Raw genomic sequence first — 21,585 nt, forward strand, 5'->3', positions numbered from 1 at the left:
ATCATCCTGCCCTCATCACTTTACATTTGGACCATTAATTCACTCTCCACGAGTCTGCCTTTTTCAACACCATCGAGAAACTGCAGCTAGCCAAAATGTCCACAACCCGGTACTGCTTTGTAACACCAATGATACAGGAGTTGAATCAGTAGCTTGTCTGTTCCCAGGCCCTATTTAGGATGCTGGTTATATTCTTTAAAGTCCTATGTGGCTTAAGAGTGATTCTTTGTTATTGAGGTGCAGTGTGAAGGAATCGGGGAAGCATTTTCTCTAGTAGGTCCCTCCTATGAAATGTTTTACCACCAAGAACAAGAACTGCATTATCAATCCTGATATTTAGAAAGTATCTTTTTCAAAGAGTATTTAAGTTGTAAACAGTTGAACGTACCCAAGGTGAATAAGGGGCTAATACTAGGAATTATTATTTTTAATTTGTTACATGATTTAACTGTATGTGGTTATGGTTTTTTTGTGACTACTATATATTGATGTTACTGTATTTTTGCTTGTGATTTGTTTAGAGGCAAAATGATTTAAGATGCAAAAAAATCATTTGTGATAAATAAAACAAATGGTTTATTGCTTAGCATGGCATACTGTAATTTACCTAATTGTGACTTGTTCAGCAGCTCAATAAACATGACCTAATATCATGCATAAATTGAATTCTTGTCTGATCTGAGTAAATCACTGGGTCATGAATCAAAAACATTACAATAATGAATAGTATTTTATAAAAAAACAACACCCTGCTATTTATTTTGATTTATATGCCGCCCTTCTCTGGAGACTCAGGGTGGCTTACAATGCATTAAGCAATAGCCTTCATACTTTTGTATATTTATACAAAGTCAGCTTATTGCCCCCACAAACTGGGTCCTCATTTTACCTACCTTAGAAAGGATGGAAGGCTGAGTCAACCTTGAGCCTGGTGAGATTTGAACTTGCAGTAATTGCAGGCAGCTGGTGCACTGTAACAGTGCTTAATCAGCTACGCCACCAGGCTCCTTAAAATGCTTAAAATTTTATGCTATAAAATACTGATTTTTTTTCTCTTTCAGCCACAATTCACACAGAATGTTCTACAGCAAGTTTTATTAAGATGAAAGGGGCATACAAGATTTTCAGCAAGTAAAGTATTTTCACATTAACACCAAGCTATATTTGTGCATATTATATTATGATCAATATTCTGACTCTCTTTCTCACAATAATATTTGCAGGAAGGAGGCAGGATTCAACCTTGATTATGGGAAAAATAGAGGTTGGTTGTTTAAATAGAGGTTTCCTGAATCTTAATCAGGAAGATAAAGATTTTGGGGGGAACCGTCTCCTATACTGTCTCTCAAAAGCTTTTTTTAAAGCCATTTTGTTTCACTTACAGCGGTGTTTCTCAATCTTGTCAGCCTGAAGATGTGTGGACTTCAACTCCCAGAATTCCCCAGCCTGCAGTTTCATCCATAAATATACATTCAAATTTGCAAAGCAATGTGCAGCTCTGTATCATGTAATGATTTTTTTGTCAACTTCTATTTACTTAAGAGATTTAGGGAAACAAAGTTGCATGCAACTTTAGCATGAGTCCCAAGATTTGCTCTAGATCAGGTGTCAAACTCACGGCCTACGGGCCGGATGAGTCACGTGCTGGCAACGCCCATGCCCACGCCCATGCCCGGTATAGCGAAGGGGGAAAAGGTGATACGTCACATGATGACCCATGACGACAAGTGACAAGTTTGACACCCCTGCTCAAGGCTTCCAATATCTGACTGAAAAATCGAAAAGATGATATAAAATAGTCCTATTTTTGTTCTGTCATCACAAAAGCCTACATAAATGGTTTCACTTCATATAAAGCCAAACAAAATGGCTGGTATTGTTTGAAAAGGATTTTTTCCCCATCTTTTCTCTTTTCAAAATAAGGTAAAATCTTTTGATCTCTTCTCTACTCCAAAGCATGACCCAAATTAAGTTTTTAGTAACTTTCAATTCAATAGTCTCTGCAGTCTTAGCCAGCAATTTACTATACATGTCATATCCTATCTTAATTCTGAAGCCCAGAGAGGTATTTTATTCATTCATTCATTATAGAAATCATCCATCTCCCTCTCAGAGGGACCCTGGATGGTGTACAAATAAAACATTAACATATAAAATGTTAAAACAGGATAACTGAATGTAAAAATTTAAAGCAGGACAAGAATAGTTAAAATATAACATTAAAAGTTAATTACAAGTTAATTATAAAGGGATACCATTGGCAAACAGTTCTTAATGTCCAGTTTCATCAAACTTTTCCAAGCCGAGTGCTCTGCAATCGTTGGACTTCAGTTTGTATAATCCCCAACTGGGTAATCTGAATTCCACACATCTGACAGGCACTCAATACAGGGAAGGTTGATTTATGCTACGGACACTGTAACAGCATGGTTTAGTCTTGCCCTTGTGGTTGCTGATTCTAGAGTAGGTATCAGTTATGACTTTGAGATAATTTGCTTTATGTTATAGATGCAGATCTTCAGTATTTAAAATCTATTTGGGAGATTTGGGAGGGCTGGGGAAATAGCAACAGTACTTAGACTTATATATAGCTCCATAGTGCTTTACAGTGAGCAGTGTACAACGCCAGCATATTGCCCTCAATAATCTGGATCTTCATTTTATTGAATGGAAAGCTGAGTCACTCTCGAGCCACATCAGGATCGAACTCCTGACTGTGGGTAGAGTAAGCCTACCATACTGCATTCTAATCACTGTGCCACCAGGGAAATGGAGGTTGGCTAAGAGAACTGTACAATACTGCAATGGAAAATGTGGACATGATTTATGACTAAAGGTTTTTCTTACTGCTATGTGTTGCCAAATTTAAATTAACCCTTTTCAACCAAAAGTCAAGGAAGAAAACGTTAAAGCAATATAGTCAAAAAGTTGTATTTATTTAATTTATATTCCTTTACTATTTTTATAAACAACTCAAAGCAGCGAACATAACTAATACTTTCTCCTCCCATATTCCCCACAACTCTGTGAGTTGAGTCAGGCTGAGCGTGTGTGACTGACCCAGTCACCCAGCCGGTATTTGTTGCATTTATAATGATTTTTTCCGGGCTTTTTAAAATCAAAATTACTATGCTTTATCCACTTTGAAGCAGTGCTGATCCTCAAATGAGACCTTATGTGTATTTTTCTATTGATCAAGCTTTCATAATACAATTAAGCACATATAAAACAATTACTGGAGCTGTTGATAGAAGCTTTGGTTCCACTGACTCTAGTTCCATTTACTCAGAGTTGACATCAGAGGTGGTATTCAGCTGGTTCTGGAGAACCAGCCGGACGCAATCCCATCCTATATCACTGTTTTTGACGTCGCACACACATGTGGGCGGTGCATGCAAGCGAATTGCCGTGTTATTTGATGTTGCACGTAGGTGTGGATGGCACGCACAGGCATGTGCGGATGGCGTGCGTGAGTGCGAGCTCACATTTCCAGGGTTGGGCGAACCGGTAACTACAGTATGTGAAACCCACTTTTGATTGACATGATTGGAAGGCAAGCCTATCAAGACAGTTCCATTCAGCACAATAAGCTATGGGTGTGTTAAGGAAACATGAACAGAAGAGAAAGCAAGAGTGTATAAGATTATATATTCATAATATATTTTGGATATAAGATTATGCAGCAGAGGCATCCAGGCTTTATGACAGCAAGTGCAATGGTTGAGGGGTTGGACTGAAACAAGGGAAGCCTAAATTCAAGTAAATTCTCCCCTTGATTTCTGGCTACACAAGAGAATTAAGGGATCCTTGAAGTGGTGAAATCCAATTTTTTTTACTACTGGTTCTGTGGGCGTGGCTTGGTGGGCATGGCAGGGGAAGGTTACTGCAAAATCCCCATTTCCTCCCCACTCTGGGCCCAGCCAGAGGTGGTATTTGCCAGTTCTCCGAACTACTCAAAATTTCCACCACCGGTTCTCCAGAACCTGTCAGAACCTGCTGGATTTCACCCCTGGATCCTTGGTGCTCTCTGAGCTTGGTTGTTTTCTTGCAGACATTTCATTGCTCAAACTAGGTAAGATCATCAGGCACCATGCTCAGGTGCCCCTCATTTAAACCCTGAGCTACAGATATTCTCCTTTATTGGTAAAACAAGAGAACTGTGGTGCAGAGAAAATGAAGGGAGGTTGCCCTGAACTGCCAAAGGAGAGCAGCTGCTTTCGGCATTAAGGGACTGCCTTGAGGTTTGGGTCTCAAGGGAAGAGAATTGTATGGCTAAAGCAGTCAAGAGTCATTGGTCTTAATTTCTCTTCACTAATCAGGAGCCCTTCTGGTATAATTCAGTTATTGAATCATGTCACATCCTAACACCATGAGGCTAAGCAGTGAAAAACATGAGTTTCTACATTTTATGTAGATACAATTGATTCCCCCCCTCCCCACTTTGGAGCCTTAAAATTGGATTATGCTCTTTCTGTGATAATTAAAACTAAGACCATGACTCGGATTTTCTTTTTTGCATCTGGGGCCAAGTAAAATCAACTTTCCATCTTGTAAATCGTGTGGTTTATGCTATGGCCTAAACATAAACACGCAGAGAAACAAAATAGGAATGTCTTTTTCCAGTATTTTCAGAACAAACATAGGGCCAAGAAAAAGGGTAATCTTCGTGGTTCCCATGCTTAAAGACTTCCAGACAGATTCAGCAAGTTGAGCCACTTAAAACATCAAGACAGTACGAATGCTGAAAAATAAAAACACAGGCTTCACTTTCCACATCCTCTTGTAAAGAAAAATGATCAAAACACAAGTATTTTTAAATTCAGGGCCTGTGACTGATTTCCTATTTTCAAAGCTTGCTGACAGATATTATTGTTAATCTTGGAATATGGGAAAGGCAGGCTAGGCAGTTGGAAAATGTGATGGCTGCACTTGTTATGTGGCAATGTCAGGACAACAGCATTTGCCGTTCGTAAGAAATCAGTGCTGTGGAAAACCCATCTAGTCAAGTAGTTGTGGGCCACAGACAATGGCGCCCAATGTATGTATAGTGTAGATTCACTCCTGAGGTAACTCACCATACAATGGAGGAATCTGGGAATTCAACAACAAAAGTTGCATGCAGATCTGAGGAATCTCCTGAACTTTATTGCCTCATAGATCTTTGCTTCAACCACTTATTAATTGCTTCAACAACCTTGCTTCAATATTAGAAGAAAGCCAGAAACGGAGAGCCTAGCACAAGGTAAAATATTTGCAAAGTAATTTTACACTCTTGTCTCATTTGGTAGCCCCTTGTTATAAACGCTGCCAGCATGTATAGAAGTGAAATTGCCTTGGTCAGCTTGACATGTGAAGTCCTTCAAGGCTCTTTTTGACCTACAGTTCTTTTTAAATAAACACATCAACTGTTGGGGCGGGATCTTGAAATCCAATTCTCTAGGTAACACTATCAGGCAATCGTGTAGCTCCCTTGAAGTTTTGCCTAAGGATACTGATGGCCGCTGAATGGAGGAAAACAAATTGAAACTAAATCCACATAAGACAAAAATATTCATTGTGAAAGGTCATCACTCTAAGTTTTGCGTGGCGCTATTCTTGATGAAATCACTCTCCCCCAAAAAGAGTGGGTATACAATTTAGAAGTAACTCTGGATTAGATCAGCATCTAACTATAACTTCCAGGCTTGTGTTATGCATTATATAAGGTTGTTCGTGTGTGCAACTTGAAAGCTTTAATTGGGACAAACTACTACAGCCAGGTCGATGTTTGGTTTATCCCCCAGAGCCCACATCATGCTCATTTGAAGTCAGGTTGTCAATTTGCATCCAGGAGCAGAAGAGGTTATAGCTGATTGTTTAAAGCGGCTTAGACCTGGGATACCTAAAATCATGTCATTTTCTCCTCCAAGATTCTGAGTTTGATCAGCTAAGTAGAGCTGGTTGATCTGGCTGCCAGTTGGGGCTACTTATTTCTGGGGGTGGGGGTGGGGAGGGGTTTGTGTATATAGAATTCATTAAAACAATGAATTAGTAGAATTAAACCTTTACAAGGCATTAAAATGCACTCCTACTGTAGGTTCTGTTTAATATCCCTAGTAAAAACGTCTCTGGTTTCAAGTCCACATTGTGGCCAATTATCTCTTCTGTCCAACTTCTAATTTTAGCCCAATATTTTTTCGCCTTAGGACATGTCCACCAGAGATGGTAATATGTTCCAGGGACTTTTTTGCATAAAATGCACTCTTTCAATTACCCTTTAACTTTTATCTAGAGAACTCTTAGACTCAGCATAGCTGCTCTGTGAGATGAACATCTAAGAAAAGTGCAGCAAATACTTTGGTTTCCTGGCAAGCCCTTTTGGTCTTTATGGAGCTACAAAATTAATATTCACTCTATGTGTAGATGAAACTGAATTTATTTATTTATTTATATCCTGTATTATCTTGATAAATAACTCAAGGCAGAAAACATACCTAATATTCCTTCTTCCTCCTATTTACCTCGCATCAACCTCCTGGTGTGGTGGGTTGGATTGAGAGACAGCGATTGGCTCAAAGTCACCCACCTGGCTTTCATGTATAAAGTGGGATTGGAACTCACACTCTCCTGGTTTCTAGCCTTGTACCTTAACCACTAGACCAATCTGGCTTTTGGAATTCAAACTGAAGTCTGAGCTGAAACTACTTCTGTTAAAAGTAGGTAACAATGGGGCAGAAATCTCACCTCTTTCCAGCATGAAGCAAGTCAAACCCTTTCCCAATATCACTGAATGGTAAAATGTGGGTAATCAGAACATCTGGTTTAAATTTTCCTTCCATGTAACTGGAGACCAATTGAGGAATTGAATCTTTCATCTTCCAGCCTAGAAGAAACAAAAACAAATGTAATGTAGATGTTGGCTCTGCTTCCCATGAACATTTTTGCAATTTGTCAAACTTTTTTTTTTTTTTTTTTGGCAAATCGCAAAAGCGCTCGTAACAAAACTTGTAACATTACTTTTTGTTGTTGTAAAATCAAATATAGAATGATAAAGTAAAACTGGAAGCACGTGAATTGCTAAATGTTTACTCTTAACTGCTGCTTCGTTTTCTGGAGGAAAGATGGCAGCTTTTTCCTAACCTGGTATCCAGATGCAGTCTCTGTCTCTGTCTCCCTCCCTCTCCTTCTCTCATTATTATATGGCCACCCAGTGGTGAAATCCAGCCGGATCTATCCGGTTTGCACGAGATGGTAGGGCCGGTGACGGGAGGCTCTACCCACCCACTGGGACATCATTACGTCCCGTTTTTGACCCTCTGCACATGCAGAAGAGGCGTGCACCTTTCCAATCTAGTAGTGAAGGTAAGTGCATTTCACCGCTGGGCCACCCATCTCACAAAACCTCTTTGCTGTTTTTAGGGCGGCCCTCTGGGCCAGATCTAAGCACCCAGAGGGCCAGATCCAGCCCCCGGGCCTTGAGTTTGACACCCCTGACCTAGCCCCATGCCATGAAGGGCTTTAAAACCAGCATCTTAAATTGGACCAAGAAGCAAACTGACAGCCAATGCAGCATGTACCATTCTAAGGACACAGATAGCCCACAGAACCACATTCTACACCATCTGAAACTTTCAGATACTTCCCATAGATGGCACCATATGCAGCATAGCATACTACAACCTGGGGAGTGATGAAGGTATGAGTAACTGTGAACAGAGCATTTGGATGTCGCCAGAATGGAGGAAGTTGATATGCAATAATCATGAGGAGATTTCAAGTGCACAGACTCTCTTTGAAGATAAAATGGGATGGGACAGGAATTTGTTAGGATTGCAACAGTAGGAGAAAGTTAGTACAAGAGCCAAACTGTTTACGGTATTTTTCGGACTATAAGACACACTTTTTTGTTTCCCAAAATGGGGCAAAAATGTCTGGGCCTCTTATAGACCGAATATTGCCAAAGCCCTGTCCACTCACCAGCCATTTTTGGCCTCGGCACGCCCTGTTTTCGGGCCTTTTTCAGGCCTTTTTTTGGCCCATTTTCAAGGCTTTTTCTTGGCCCGTTTTCAGGGCTTTTTTCAGCCTGTTTTTTTTCAGAAAAAAATGGGCCGAAAAGTCTCAAAAACGGGCTGAAAAAAGCCTTGAAAATGGCCCCAAAAAAGCCTAGAAAATGGGCCAAAAAAGCCCCCCAAACAGGCTGAAAAAAAGCCTCAAAATGGGCGGAAAAAAGCCAAAAAATGGGCCAAAAAAGCCAAAAAAAATGGGCTGAAAAAAGCCTTGAAGCCTTTCGCCCCCAAAATAGGGTGAAAAAAGCCAAAAAAATGGGCCCAAAAAAAAAAAAAAAGAAAGACTGGAAAAGGGCCGAAAAAAGGCTCGAAAAAAGGTAGGCCAAAAACTTTTTTTTTTGTTTTTTTCCACTTCTAAATTTAGGTGCGGCTTATAGTCCAAAAAATACAGTAGTTTCTAAGATCTGCAGGAGACACCCTTTTGAAAAAGATCTGGGTTTTCAGAGGCCTGTTTTTCTTGTCCCAGGCTAAGAAATGAACTTTCTTCTTTGTTGTTTAGAAAATTTATACAACTTCTTTTGCCAGAATTTTATAACTTCATTTGAACCTCAGTTTATACCTTTTAGAAAGGTGGAGTATAAATCAAACTAACTGATAAATAAGTACAATACAGTTAATCCTTGATTTAGGACCACAATTGAGCCTAAAATTTCTGTGGCTAAGCGAGACATTTGTTAAGTGTGCCATTTTATGACCTTTCTTGCTACCGTTGCTAAATGAATCACTGCAGTTGTTAAGTGAAACTGGTTTCCCCTTTGACTTTGTTTGTCAGAAGGTCGCAAATGGTGATCACATGATCTCGGGAAACTGCAACTGTCATATATATGTGTCAGCTGCCAAGCGTCTGAATTTTGATCATGGGGATACTGCAGAGATTCACTTAACAACTGTGGCATCAAAGGTCATATAATGAGACAAAACTCACTTAACAACTGCCTTGTTTAGCATTGGAAATTTTGGACTCAATTGTGGTCGTAAATCAAGGATTATCTGCAATACAGCCACAGATCAAATGAACCAATTATCCTAGGACAATTTCCGGTTTATAGGTATGTTCACATACCATCATTTCCACTATAATTCCATACTAAAAAAGACAAAGAAAATATCTGCGTATGGGTGTGTTCACTTATCTTTCATCTATCAACATACCTCCAACGAAACTCCCTTTTATGGTGCGCCCTGTAAGAAGCAGCATAGGATCCAATGGGAATTTTGCACCTAGGGGGGGCATCCCAATCACCACACAGATCCCACAGCCCATGTGACAAGAGGCCAAAGCAGCTGTCTGGTTGAAAAAAAGGGAAGAAATTAAGGAAGTTTTTGCTGTGCAAAGAAAAAAGGGACAATGGATGAACATTAAAAATACTGTATTTGACCCTGGAAATGGTAAAGATAAATAACAGCCGATTTAGTATAAAGCAAATGTATACTGAATGTTCTGCAATCTTCATACAGCCACTACTGATGCTCATGCCTCACAAGAAGAATTGAACTACCTACTTCCTAAAATAAATTTTTTACCAACAATTCTAGGAAGTTACACCTGAATCTGCTGATAGCCTTCTAAAGGATCTCTGATCTTTCTGGAAAGTTGATCAGTGATTTTTTTCAGTATTATTATTATTATTATTATTATTATTATTATTATTATTGGTTCAATTTATATGCCGCCCTTCTCTGGAGACTCAGGGCGGCTTACAATGCGTTAAGCAATAGCCTTCATACTTTTGTATATACCTGCTTAGTAGGGCTTTCGGCCCCCCCAACCAGTGTTCTTTTTTATACAAAGTCATCTTATTGCCCCCACAATCCGGGTCCTCATTTTACCTACCTCGGAAGGATGGAAGGCTGAGTCAACCTTGAGCCTGGTGAGATTCGAACTTGCAGTAATTGCAGGCAGCTGGTGTCACTTAACAGCACTTTAGTCTGCTGCGCCACCAAGGCACACCAAGTATTGACAGTCGAGTATCCCTAAATAGCACCCTCCATTTGCTACTTAAGAAAATCAATACAATTATAATTCTTGTTTTTATATTTGTTGATTTTTTTTAATCTGATTGTTGAACACTGACCAGAGTCGCTGTTTGTGAGATGAGCAGCTATATGAATTTTTTTTTGATAGATAAATAAATAAAAACAGATTTGATCTTCCAATTATCTTAACTGTAGGCTCTAGCTACTAACACACAAGAGTTTAATCTCAAACAAGAGGGCTTCCTTGGCAGTCTGCCTGAAGGGCAGAATATTTGAACTAAAAAGGGATCCATTTTTAGACAGCGGACTATGAACTAATTGTCTTGAGAAATGGTGATGGCTACCAAATGAGATTGTTCAAAAGAGGAAACTACTGTGAGTTTTTGTGGTTGACAATGGTCTTGAACTTGCCTCTCCCCAACCTTGATTGAAGATCTTAACTGCTATACTCCAGCAACTGATCCATAGAGGAATGAACTATCGTTTGTTGTCTTGATGGCCATTTACTTTCCCTGAATGCTTTGAACCCCAGCTGTCAAGAAGCAGGAAGGGAAGAGGACTCATATCCCTACACTATTTGAGACACTGTAGAACAGAGGTGTCAAACTCAAGGTTCAAACTCAAGGTGCTTAGATCTGGCCCATGGGGCTCCCCAGGAAACAGTGAAGGATCGGCCCCCGGTGCTCCATTTTCGCTGGCAGAGGATTGCAGGAAGCCATTGCAGCCAAAAACAGCTTGCGCAGGCCTCACGCAGCCCTCCCGAGCTCCGGTTTCACTGGCAGAGGGTTTCAGGAGGCGGTTGCAGCAAAAAACAGAGCTCGGGAGCCTGTTTTCACTGGCAGAGTGCTCGGGGCACCACAGGTGTTCCCAACACGAGTGACACTGAGCTGCCAGAGCCACACCGGCCACAGCCACACCAGCCATCCAAGGTCAAACACAACCCTGATGCGGCCCTCAATGTAATCGAGTTTGACACCCCTGCTGTAGAAAGACTGCCATGTTAGTCTAAGGAAGCCAAACATCAGAAAGATTTTAAGATTAACGATCATGAGTTGCAGATTGCTTTCTAAAATGCAGAAGGACCGATGTGAGATTATAAATACAGGGATTGATGTGAGATTAAAATATACCTTGATAAATGATTAGGTGCTTAAAACTCTTTCCTGGACAATTTTCATCTATATTACTACTCTGCCATCTCTTTCTCTCCCTCTCTCCATTCTGCCTTATACCTGTGTATTTCAAACCCAGTCAAGTCACTGATCAAGTGAGTTGGAGCTCATAAAAGTTTAAAATAAACACGGTTAACCATACAAAATGCTACCAGGCTCATCCCATTTGACAGTTTCCCAAATGAACCAATTAGGTTACTGGGAGACAGAGAGCACTGAATCAGATGATCCTTTGGGTCAGTGGTGAGTTTCAAAATTTTTTACTACTGGTTCTGTGAGTGTGGCTTAGTGGGCGGGGCATGGCTTGGTGGGCGTGGCAGGGGAAGGATACTGTAAAATCTCCATTCACACCCCACTCCAGGGGAAGGTAACTGCAAAATCCCCATTTCCTCCTAATCAACTGGGACTTGGGAGGCAGAGAATAGATGGGGCCGGGGCCAGTCAGAATTTTTACTACTGGTTCTCCGAACTACTCAAAATTTCCACTACCGGTTCTCCAGAACTGGTCAGAACCTGCTGAAACCCACCTTGCCTTGGGCTGATTTTTATGAAATAACTGTTTTACTCCAGTGACAAATAATTTCACAAAAATATTAATACAGCAAACCTGGAGAAAACATACATACAGTAGTATCCAGACTTAATGGATTGCCATTTTCAAACTTTGGATACAGTGGACAAAATCTGTCTCCCAATAATTCTCCAAAATATCAGACTAAGTCCATTATATCCAAAGTAATTAGACAATTCATTTAAATTTAGATTAATGATTTAAATTGTATTATCGCTTGCATTAGAATGGATTTATGTAAATAAAGTAAAACGGTGACTGTTTACACAAATGAGGTATATTCTGACTTAGATAGCTAGTAGTAGCAGATGTTGTGTCATCCTGAATGTTCTTTTAAATCAAAATTTCACTATAGTGTTTTCATTGAAACTAGCATCAAATGGCGAATGAGCCAATACATTTTGATTAAATACATACCAGGGTCTCCAAACATCCAGCAACCTCAAAGGAATAATCTACACCATGTCCAGTCATTTCCAGCACTACTTCTTGAATGGGTTTCTTGTAATCTTGAGGGTTGATACATTCTGTAGCTCCCAATTCTTTTGCCTTTCCAAATTTGTCGCTGTTAATGTCAATCGCAATGATACGAGATGCTCCAGCTGTTTTGCATCCCATGATCACAGAGAGACCAACTCCTCCCAAACCAAAAACAGCACAGGTGGATCCAGGTGTAACCTTTGGAGTCATGGAGAAAGAGAGCAGAGCAGGGGTGAAATCTAAAATTTTTTGCTACCGGTTCTGTGGGCGTGGCTTAATTAGTGGGCGGGGCTTGGTGGTAAGGTGACTGGGTGGGCGTGGCCAAGTCAATGTTACTTCTTTGCCCTTTTTTAACCTACAAAACACAACACAACACAACTGGCTCACCCACAATGTAAAAGCAGCTGTGCTAGACCCAAAATGGCCCCGCAACAAGCAGGAACTTCACACAGCCACAAAAAGCCCAAAAAAACAACTTGCACACTTTACACACACGCAACACAACACAACTGGCTCACCCACAATGTAAAAGCAGCTGTGCTAGACCCAAAATGGCCCCTGCAACAAGCAGGAATCTCACACAGCCACAAAAAGTCCAAAAAACCAACTTTCACACTTTACACACACAAAATTCCACATACAGCTTTGTGAGATTTTGTGTGTTTGTGTAGTTAGAGTGAAACACTATAGAAACACAGTAAATCTCAGAAAGCTGCACAAATATTATTTTATTTTAATTTATTTTGATTTTTATATAAAAGCAGCTAAATTTAAAACTTCCTAAACTTTAAATGGCTAGGTCTAAAAAAAGAACAACTAAAACCCCCCCCAATTAACTATTTTTTTTAAAGCTCCCAAAGGGGAAAAAAACTTACCCAATAGAACAGGGGTCTCCAACCTTGGCAACTTTAAGACTTGTGGACTTCAATTCCCAGAATTCCTCAGCCAGCTTTGCTGGGAGTTGAAGTCCACAAGTCTTAAAGTTGCAGATAGAGCTGCTCACCGATGAGTTTGATTGCAGGCAGGGAGATTCAGTTGCTTGCCGATGCAATGGATTGCGTTGCGACCAGCAGCTAAGGTAAGCAAGCTGGAGGCTTGAGGGGGGGGGTGGGAGAAAAAAAGAAACTTTTTTTTCTTTTATATGGCTCTGGCGATCCAAGCTGAGTTGCCTGATTAGCAGGCAACTCAGCTGGGATTGTCAGAGCTTGGCTGGTCAGAGCCATTTAAAAGGAAAAAAAGGCTCTGATGATCGCGCGGCTCAGCTGGGCATGGGGGGTGGGGGCAGGGATTTTTGCTACCGGTTCTCCAAACTGCCCGACGCCATTGCTACCTACTTGCCCGAGCCAGTCCGAACTGGGAGCATTTCACCCCTGGAGCAGAGATACATTCAAACTATCCCCAGCAGCATAATGAATTGATTGAGAAGTTCTTAAATGGCATAGAATTTGAGAGCCGATCAGAACTTATAAATAGTCCCAAAGGTGCTTTTTTTTAAAGAGGCAACTGGACTTCCTGATTTTTCTTTCAAGACGTTTCGTTTCTCATCCAAGAAGCTTCTTCAGCTGTGACTGGATGGTGGGGAATGGAAGGATTTATACTCCTTGCAGACAGCTGGTCATTTGCATTCTTTTAGTGGGTTGTTAAGGTCACTTGGAGGTTTATTTGTGTCATCAGGGTCACCTGAGTGGTGCAAATTGGTGTGGAGCAGTGGTGGGTTTCAAAATTTTTTACTACCGGTTCTATGGGTATGGCTTGGTGGGCGTGGCTTGGTGGGCATGGCAGGGGAAGGATACTGTAAAATCTCCACTCCCTCCCCATTCCAGGGGAAGGTTACTGCAAAATCCCCATTTCCTCCCAATCAGCTGGGACTTGGGAGGCAGAGAATAGATGGGAGCGGGGCCAGTCAGAGGTGGTATTTACCGGTTCTCCAAACTACTCAAAATTTCCGCTATCAGTTCTCCAGAACTGGTCAGAACCTGTTGAAACCCACCTCTGGTGTGGAGCCTTCTTGGAACTGTTGAAAGGACTGTGTTGTAGATTGGAGATGGATGTCGCATCCCTCCCCCTCTGTTGAGAGAAGCCTGTTCAGTTTTGACATAGATAGCCTCTTTGACCCCTCTTTCAAACCATCAATCCTCTCTGTCCAAAATATGGACTTTGTTGTCTTCAAAAGAGCGGCCTGTATCTTTTAAATGCAGAGGGACTGCTGAGTCTAGTCCTGAAGCTTCTTGGATGAGAAACGAAACATCTTCAAAGAAAAAACAGAAAGTCCAGTTGCCTCTTGAAAAAAAGAAAAGCACCTTTGGGATAATCATGACCTGGATGATTGAGAATTTCCACAGACAACTTAATAAATAGGTTTTCTCACCTGGGCTGTATTGAGGGCAGCCCCATAACCAGTGGAGAATCCACAGCCAAAAAGACAGACTTTATCCAGAGGTGCAGCAGCATCAATTTTAACAACGGTAGAGTCAGGCATGACTGTATATTCAGAGAAAGTGCTAATCCAGAGGAAGTGATGAATTTGCTTTCCTTTGCAGCTGAATCTACTGGTTTTGTCAGGCATCAGATTTTGTGGTTCGGAAATGCTGTTTCAGAGATAAACAGACTTGTCAGTAAGAAAAGAAACTTTATGTGCATTGCCCTGAATCCAAAAATATACAAAAAAAAGTTTTTAAAGGAACTCACTGGGTTTTCAGGCAACAGTTGGTGTTTGATTTTAAACATGAGTAGCATTCTCCACACTGGGGCAGACAAAGAGGAATAACTTTGTCTCCTTCAAATACAAAAGAAAAAAACATGAAATCTCTGGATCAAAAGATCACACTTATTACCCACATTTTTATAAATCAAGATTTATAAAGCAGACTTTTCCTGATATATTTGCCATAGTTGAAGCAGCCTTCTGCATGCACTCATTAAAATTCAGATTGTAATTCATTGTGGATTGTGGGAGTAGGGAATACTAAATCAGATGTCCTAGAAGCAGTTTCACTTAAACATATTTAATCATTCTTCATTCACACTATACCACGACTTAGCATATTTAGCATCTGTGGTTTTAAAGTATAAATTTAAGTCTACAATTCAGCTTTGCAATCCATGGTTCATGGCAAATCCTTGGACCATCATTACATAATTTTTCATAGATCAAAGGTTACTTCATCAGGTGCGCAGAGTACAGGTCTGAGAGCAAGAAAATTTATTTTATTATACATACAGCTTCGTTGGGAAGAGGAAGAATGAAATGGTGAAGGAACACTAAGACTCACAATTGTTCTAGATGTGTCTAAATATGAAGCCACATGACAGAGAAATTTGTGCAATGAATAGCCAATTCAGTTAAGTAGTCTGACAAGACGTCCCTGAGCTCTGGTGTAGTCAAGGAAAAATAGTACTATAAACACAGTTCATATAGGTAATTCTCAACTTATGATCACAATTAGGGCCAGAATTTCTCTTGCTAAACAAGGCTGTTAAGTGAGTCACACCCAATCTTATGAGCTTTTCCCACACAGTTAAGCAAATCACTGCAGCTGTTATGTGAATCATTGAACTTTCCCCATTGACTTCGCTTGTCAGAAGGCGGTTGGGAAAATTGCCAAGAGTGGTCACATGACCCTGAGATGTTGCAACCATCATAAATATATATCAGTTGTCAAGCACCCAGATTTTGATAAGGTGCTTATGGGGACGCTGAGAAGGTCATAATTGTGAGGACTGATTGTAAGTCTTTTTTTCAGGGCCCAGAAAAGGGTGGTCTCTAAACAAGTGGTTTTAAGTTAGGACTACCTATAGTTAAACAAATCATGGTCTGTAATATCTGAGCTCACTTCTGTACAATGCAGACTCTATGCAATAGTGCAGTGATGGCTAACCTTTTGTAGACCGAGTGGCCAAAGCGTGCACGCTCGCATCCCCAAAATGCAATGTGTGTGGCCCCCCGCATGCGTCCCGCTCCCGCTTGCATGCATGGCCCCGCTGCATGCGCTCCGCCCCTGAACACATGTGTGTGAGCTTCTCCCCCATGCACCCCCCCAGCGCATGCGCAGCAGAGACCCGAAGACCAGCTGGCTCGTGGGAGGCGTGCGCGGCAAAGCTGAGCTGGGGCGATGGCTCACTTGCCCACAGAGAGGGCACTGCGTGCTACTTCTGGCACACGTGCCATAGGTTCACCATCACGGCAATAGTGTATAGCAAATACAGTATGTTGGATACCCATTATATTTTGAAGATATTAAAATGCACATGGAAAAAGCCAGAGGAATTCTTCTCTGTACCTGGTTTCACACATGTCACTCCTGGCCCAACACTCTCTACTATCCCGGCTCCTTCGTGGCCAGGAATGACAGGATACTCTACTTTGGGGAAAGAACCTTCCAGAACATGGTCATCTGTCCCACATATTCCGGTGGCTATTATCTATAATAGAGAACAAAGAGTTATGTCCAACCATAGCGGATGTTATGTGGGTAGTTACTAGGGGCTTCCAATGATCTATGCATAACAGTCTCATATGAATATGGACAAGCCAATGGATTCTAAACCATGGAGAAAAACACAAATGTAAAAATGCTATTACTCTGATGCCACAGACTATGGGGCAGAAGGCTGTTTATCTTTACCAGTGGAATGCATGCTATTAACTCCACTCATCCATCTTAACCGTTCTCTTAAAGACGGGAAAAAGATGAATAATATTTTGGCAGTGGTTTGCTCTCCAAGCTTGTTTCAGTTTAATTTCTGAATGTTTCGTTACCAGACTGGGTAACATCATCAGCAGGATTGTCTTGTCCTATTCTCCTTAGCTTATAAATGTCTTGTGTGTCAGTGTGATCAGTTGTTCATTTAAAATAAAATAAAATAAATAAACTTTATTGCCATTGTTTGTGTATACACAGTATACACATACAACGAAATTTACTTGACACCCAAAGACCAGGTGCAACACACATAACAATCCCCAAACACCCCCCCACCCACCACAATTCCCCACCCCTAAACCACCCAAACATCCACACAACAACCAAGTAATACTGTCCAACAGCTCACTGATGGTGACCCTTTAGTTCATTGTCGAGTGCAATTATAGCTCTGGGATAAAAACTATTCAGAAAATGTGTGGTTTGAGATTAAATTGTTCTTAATTTGTTTGTTTGTTTGTTTGTAGCTATATTTAAATTCTGAGCTCCAACTGACCACACTGCTGATGATGTTACCCATCTAACTGAGCTGGGAAATCCTGCTCTAATTTATCAGCAGTCTTCTTAATACAGCAGTAATGTAAAATAAAACATTTACCCTGTTTCCCCGAAAATAAGACATCCCCTGATAATAAGCCTAATCAGGCTTTTGAGCACATGCGCTAAAATAAGCCTTCCCCCTGAAAATAAGCCCTCCCCAAAAATATTTAAACGCAGAGATGGAAATCAGGTAAGACAGCAAGAGGAGCCCCATCTTGCTCCACATGCCCCAAAATAATAAGACCTCCCTGAAAATAAGGCCAAGCGCTTATTTCGGGGTTGAAAAAAATATATAAGACAGGGTCTTATTTTCGGGGAAACACGGGTAGTATGGAATTTCCTATGAAATATGAAAGATAAATATCCTATACTTTTATGCCAAATGAAACACTGAAGTAAGATAATTTTAAAACGATATCACATCGTTTCTTGGACGAGGAAGCATTCATGCCCCAATTGCTTCATCATTCGGGAAAATGGGATGGGAGGTTATGCCAAAACTAATATTCAAGCAAATTATGCCAAAACTAATATTCAGCAAATTCCAACTCAGAATGAGTCTTTGCATCCCTGTCCACTCCACTATTTTCATTTAGATCTATGCAGCTGACCTGAGCACATTTAGTAAACCCATTGTCAATGAAACACAATTCCCGTTTACTTTTCTCTTACCTATTTAAGGGTTACCAATGTACAAGTACTTATTTAGCAAACTGCTTGGCAAATGCTTGAAAAATAGATTAAAGGAAGTGACAAGTTGTAGTTTTCCTTTAAGAACAAAACAGTGCTTTCCAAAATAGAGGACCATGGAAAATTACTCAAAAAAATTGAACTACCTTAACACGAACTTCATGAGACCTTGGTGGAGCCACTTCTACCTCTTCAATAGAAAGTGGTTTGCCAACTTCCCAAGCCACAGCTGCTCTACATTTGATAACCTAGGAAAGCCAAACCAAAAACAAATATGTTTAGTCTCATCCTATGCAAAGCACAAAGTAGATGAAATCAACTAGCAGACCTTTCCCACTATTATAACATCACAAGTTGGTCGATGCCTAAAAGCCTTCTCAATGTAGCAGCTCATGGTGGGGTTCATAGAGAACCTCTTATGCCATTCCTGTGGGAGTAATCAGCTCCCTTGAGGCCTCCACAGGAGGCTCAAATGAGAAACCTAATGTCCCATGATTGCACCACAAGCTCTACTCCCTTTGGACAGGCATCATGAAGATGTAAGGTAAAGGTAAAGGTTCCCTTCGCACATATGTGCTAGTTGTTCCCGACTCTAGGGGGCGGTGCTCATCTGTTTCAAAGCCGAAGCGCCAGCGCTGTCCGAAGACGTCTCCATGGTCATGTAGCCGGCATGACTAAACGCCAAAGGTGCACAGAACGCTGTTACCTTCCCACCAAAGGTGGTCCCTATTTTTCTACTCGCATTTGTTACATGCTTTTGAACTGCTAGGTTGGCAGAAGCTGGGACAAGTAACGGGGTGGGCACTAGGGATTTGAACCGCTGAACTGCCGACCTTTCAATCGACAAGCTCAGCATCTTAGCCACTGAGCCACCGCATCCCTTAGGATGTACATGGGTACATGAGGAACAGAACTTGCATTGAAAGGATGTAATGATGCTCTAGTCATTTTAATGAAAGCCTCCATCCTGTAGACACTTCTGTATAACACACTTTTTTGTAATAAAGGAGCACAACAGGGCACACGTGGAGAGATTTCTTTGCCATAAAGGAAAAGTGGAAATTAATTCATCATGTTATCTACTGTACATCTGACAGTGGTAATCTTTCTCATCCCTAGAGTACCCTTTGACTAGAGGGGCTGAAAACTGTAGGTGCTTTTCTACTTTTTGAGACAACTATTAGTGCAAGCTGCAAACAAACTGAGCATACATGTTTTTAGAAAATATGTCCACCTCCTCCTGACAGACTCCCTCTCCCATCAGAAAGTCTGTATTCTCTGTGGCATAACATGAATTCACTTTCCCAAAATGTTAATTCTGGCTTCCAGTCACCTAAAAAAATGCCCATTTTTAATTTACTTTGAAACTTGGACTTGGACAAAGTAGTAAATGAAATGTGATCTACAGCTGAGCTATGACCCCAAGTCTAGTGGTGCAACAGGGCGCCCTTTCCTCTTTGGGCAATTATATATTAATAGTATTATCTTAACAAATAACTTTATTCCTGAGGTTTTTAATCCCCACTCCGTGCAATCAGTGACTTATAATATAGTCTAAAATATTTTCCAGAAATCATATACACGCTAGATAATATATTATACAGTTCTGTATCAAAGTATTATATGTTCTAAGCAAGGGATTAATGCTGCCATGTATGCACTTAGGATTTCCTGCAACTTAAATCCCTAGTTATATATGCTTCAGATGCCAATCTAGCTGCAATAGCATGAAAATTAGATTGCAATTGTAACAATTTTAGGTGGTAGAAAGCCTTCAAGGCAGGGGTGAAATTCAGCAGGTTCTGACAGGTTCTGGAGAACCAGTAGTGGAAATTTTGAGTAGTTCGGAGAATCAGCAAATACCACCTCTGGCTGGCCCCCGAGTGGGGTGGGAATGGAGATTTTGCAATATCCTTCCCCCAGGAGTGGGGAGGGAATGGGGATTTTGCAGTATCCTTCCCCTGCCACGCCCACCAAGCCACACCCACAGAACCGGTAGTAAAAAAATTTGGATTTCACCACTGCTTCAAGGCAATCTTGATTCCTGGTGGCTGCCTGGACAGCTCCCTGAAGTTTTCTTGGCAAGATTTCAGAAATGGTTTGCCATTGCCTGCTTCCAAGGGCTAGGAGAGAGTGACCGGCTCAAGGACATCCAGTTAGCTTTGTGTCTAAGGTGGGATTAGAATTCACAATTTCCCAGTTTCTAGCCTCACGCCTTAACTCCTACATCAATCTGGTAAACATATTTAAATAGAAATCGATCCAACTGAACATACTGTTTGGATTTATTGTGAACAACAAAGAAGTCCACCGCATTTTAGTCTAGCGTATTTTGAGAACGCCGCTCATCTGTGATGTGTTAGGCTTACTACACGAAGCATAGTGCAATAACTACAGCTAAAAGCCTTGCAAGCAAAGCCATTAGGATCTATTTACTTAGGATGTCTCAGTTTAAGGGCAAACCATGATCCAACAAGCAAGACAAATAAATTACTCATTGTCTATGCATTGTGCCAATGAATGGCAATTCTGTCTGGGGGGCGATTGTAGACCAGTGTAGTCCATTATATATTTGAATGCAATTAAACAAACATTGGATTTCTAGCTATAATTCTTGCAGGTTGTTCCATTACGTTGCCATTATTTCACAGAAAGCATGCAAGAAGATATGCCGTCTTAAACTGTGCATTAAGCTCTTGGTTTTGCTTAGCTGTAGTTTGCTGTAGAAGCTATACGTTCTTCTATTAGTTCTACACAAAAGAGGGAAGCACCGGCTATCCTTTACATATCTTAAAAGCGGGGCTCGCACCAAAGATTAACCACAAATTAGCAGATGCATTTCCCGTTTAAACGAGTTTACAGTTTAGATTAGTTTACTTTCTCCCTAAGAAGAATAAACCGTTTCTTACTTTCCCAGAAGTGTCCATGTCTGCAAATTACCCACTGCAACGAAGATCTTTTCACTTCGCTTTCGGAGAACCCTGGTCTATTGCTTTGGAAAAAAATTTGGGGGGGGGGGCAGAGATAGAAGCGACCGCTAGAGTAACACGGCGCTAGGCACTTGGCTTCCAGCATCCAGATTCCTTTAGTTTAGGGTCAAAGAGCGGTCCAAAGGCAACGCTTTTTTCAGTTAGAACGCTTCGCTTGCCGTAGACATGCCGCGGAGGACTCTGGGGAATGCAGTCAAATCTGCCTACAATATTGCCTACTACGCCATTCATAGAAGCGCTAGATAGCCTGTATCTGAAGGCATCCGCATGTGATAATATACTGACTGTAACCGTCATAGGAAACTTCTTACCTGACAGTCTGAATAAAGGGACTGTGTAAATTCGTTTCCATCTATACATTGACTTTTTCGTATGCAAAGGTGGTGTGAAAGGACATTATTTGTTTTTACCAGAATT

General features: G+C 41.0%; 1 protein-coding gene and 1 long non-coding RNA gene across 2 annotated transcripts in view; one reads left to right on the top strand and one right to left on the bottom strand.

Moving 5' to 3' along the window:
- LOC148112558 (uncharacterized) overlaps positions 1 to 21,585 on the top strand; it is a 53,553-nt gene that overhangs the window by 30,526 nt on the left and 1,442 nt on the right. The window contains exons 3-5 of the long non-coding RNA XR_015729274.1: positions 1,062 to 1,131; positions 1,224 to 1,264; positions 1,385 to 5,242. This is a non-coding gene — a long non-coding RNA (uncharacterized LOC148112558). The remainder of the gene's footprint in view (positions 1 to 1,061; positions 1,132 to 1,223; positions 1,265 to 1,384; positions 5,243 to 21,585) is intronic.
- LOC117679871 (alcohol dehydrogenase 1-like) lies at positions 2,916 to 21,322 on the bottom strand. Its single transcript, XM_034442152.3, has 9 exons — positions 21,088 to 21,322; positions 18,325 to 18,426; positions 16,526 to 16,667; positions 14,934 to 15,021; positions 14,614 to 14,833; positions 12,183 to 12,443; positions 9,198 to 9,333; positions 6,724 to 6,862; positions 2,916 to 4,741 (listed from the first exon to the last, which is right to left on the bottom strand). The coding sequence occupies exons 1-9, from the start codon at positions 21,103 to 21,105 to the stop codon at positions 4,717 to 4,719; spliced, it is 1,131 nt and encodes a 376-aa protein (XP_034298043.1). The 5' UTR covers positions 21,106 to 21,322; the 3' UTR covers positions 2,916 to 4,716.

Source organism: Pantherophis guttatus, chromosome 8, assembly GCF_059756535.1.
Source record: "Pantherophis guttatus breed Tessera chromosome 8, ASM5975653v1, whole genome shotgun sequence".
In the NCBI taxonomy this organism is placed as follows: domain Eukaryota; kingdom Metazoa; phylum Chordata; class Lepidosauria; order Squamata; family Colubridae; genus Pantherophis; species Pantherophis guttatus.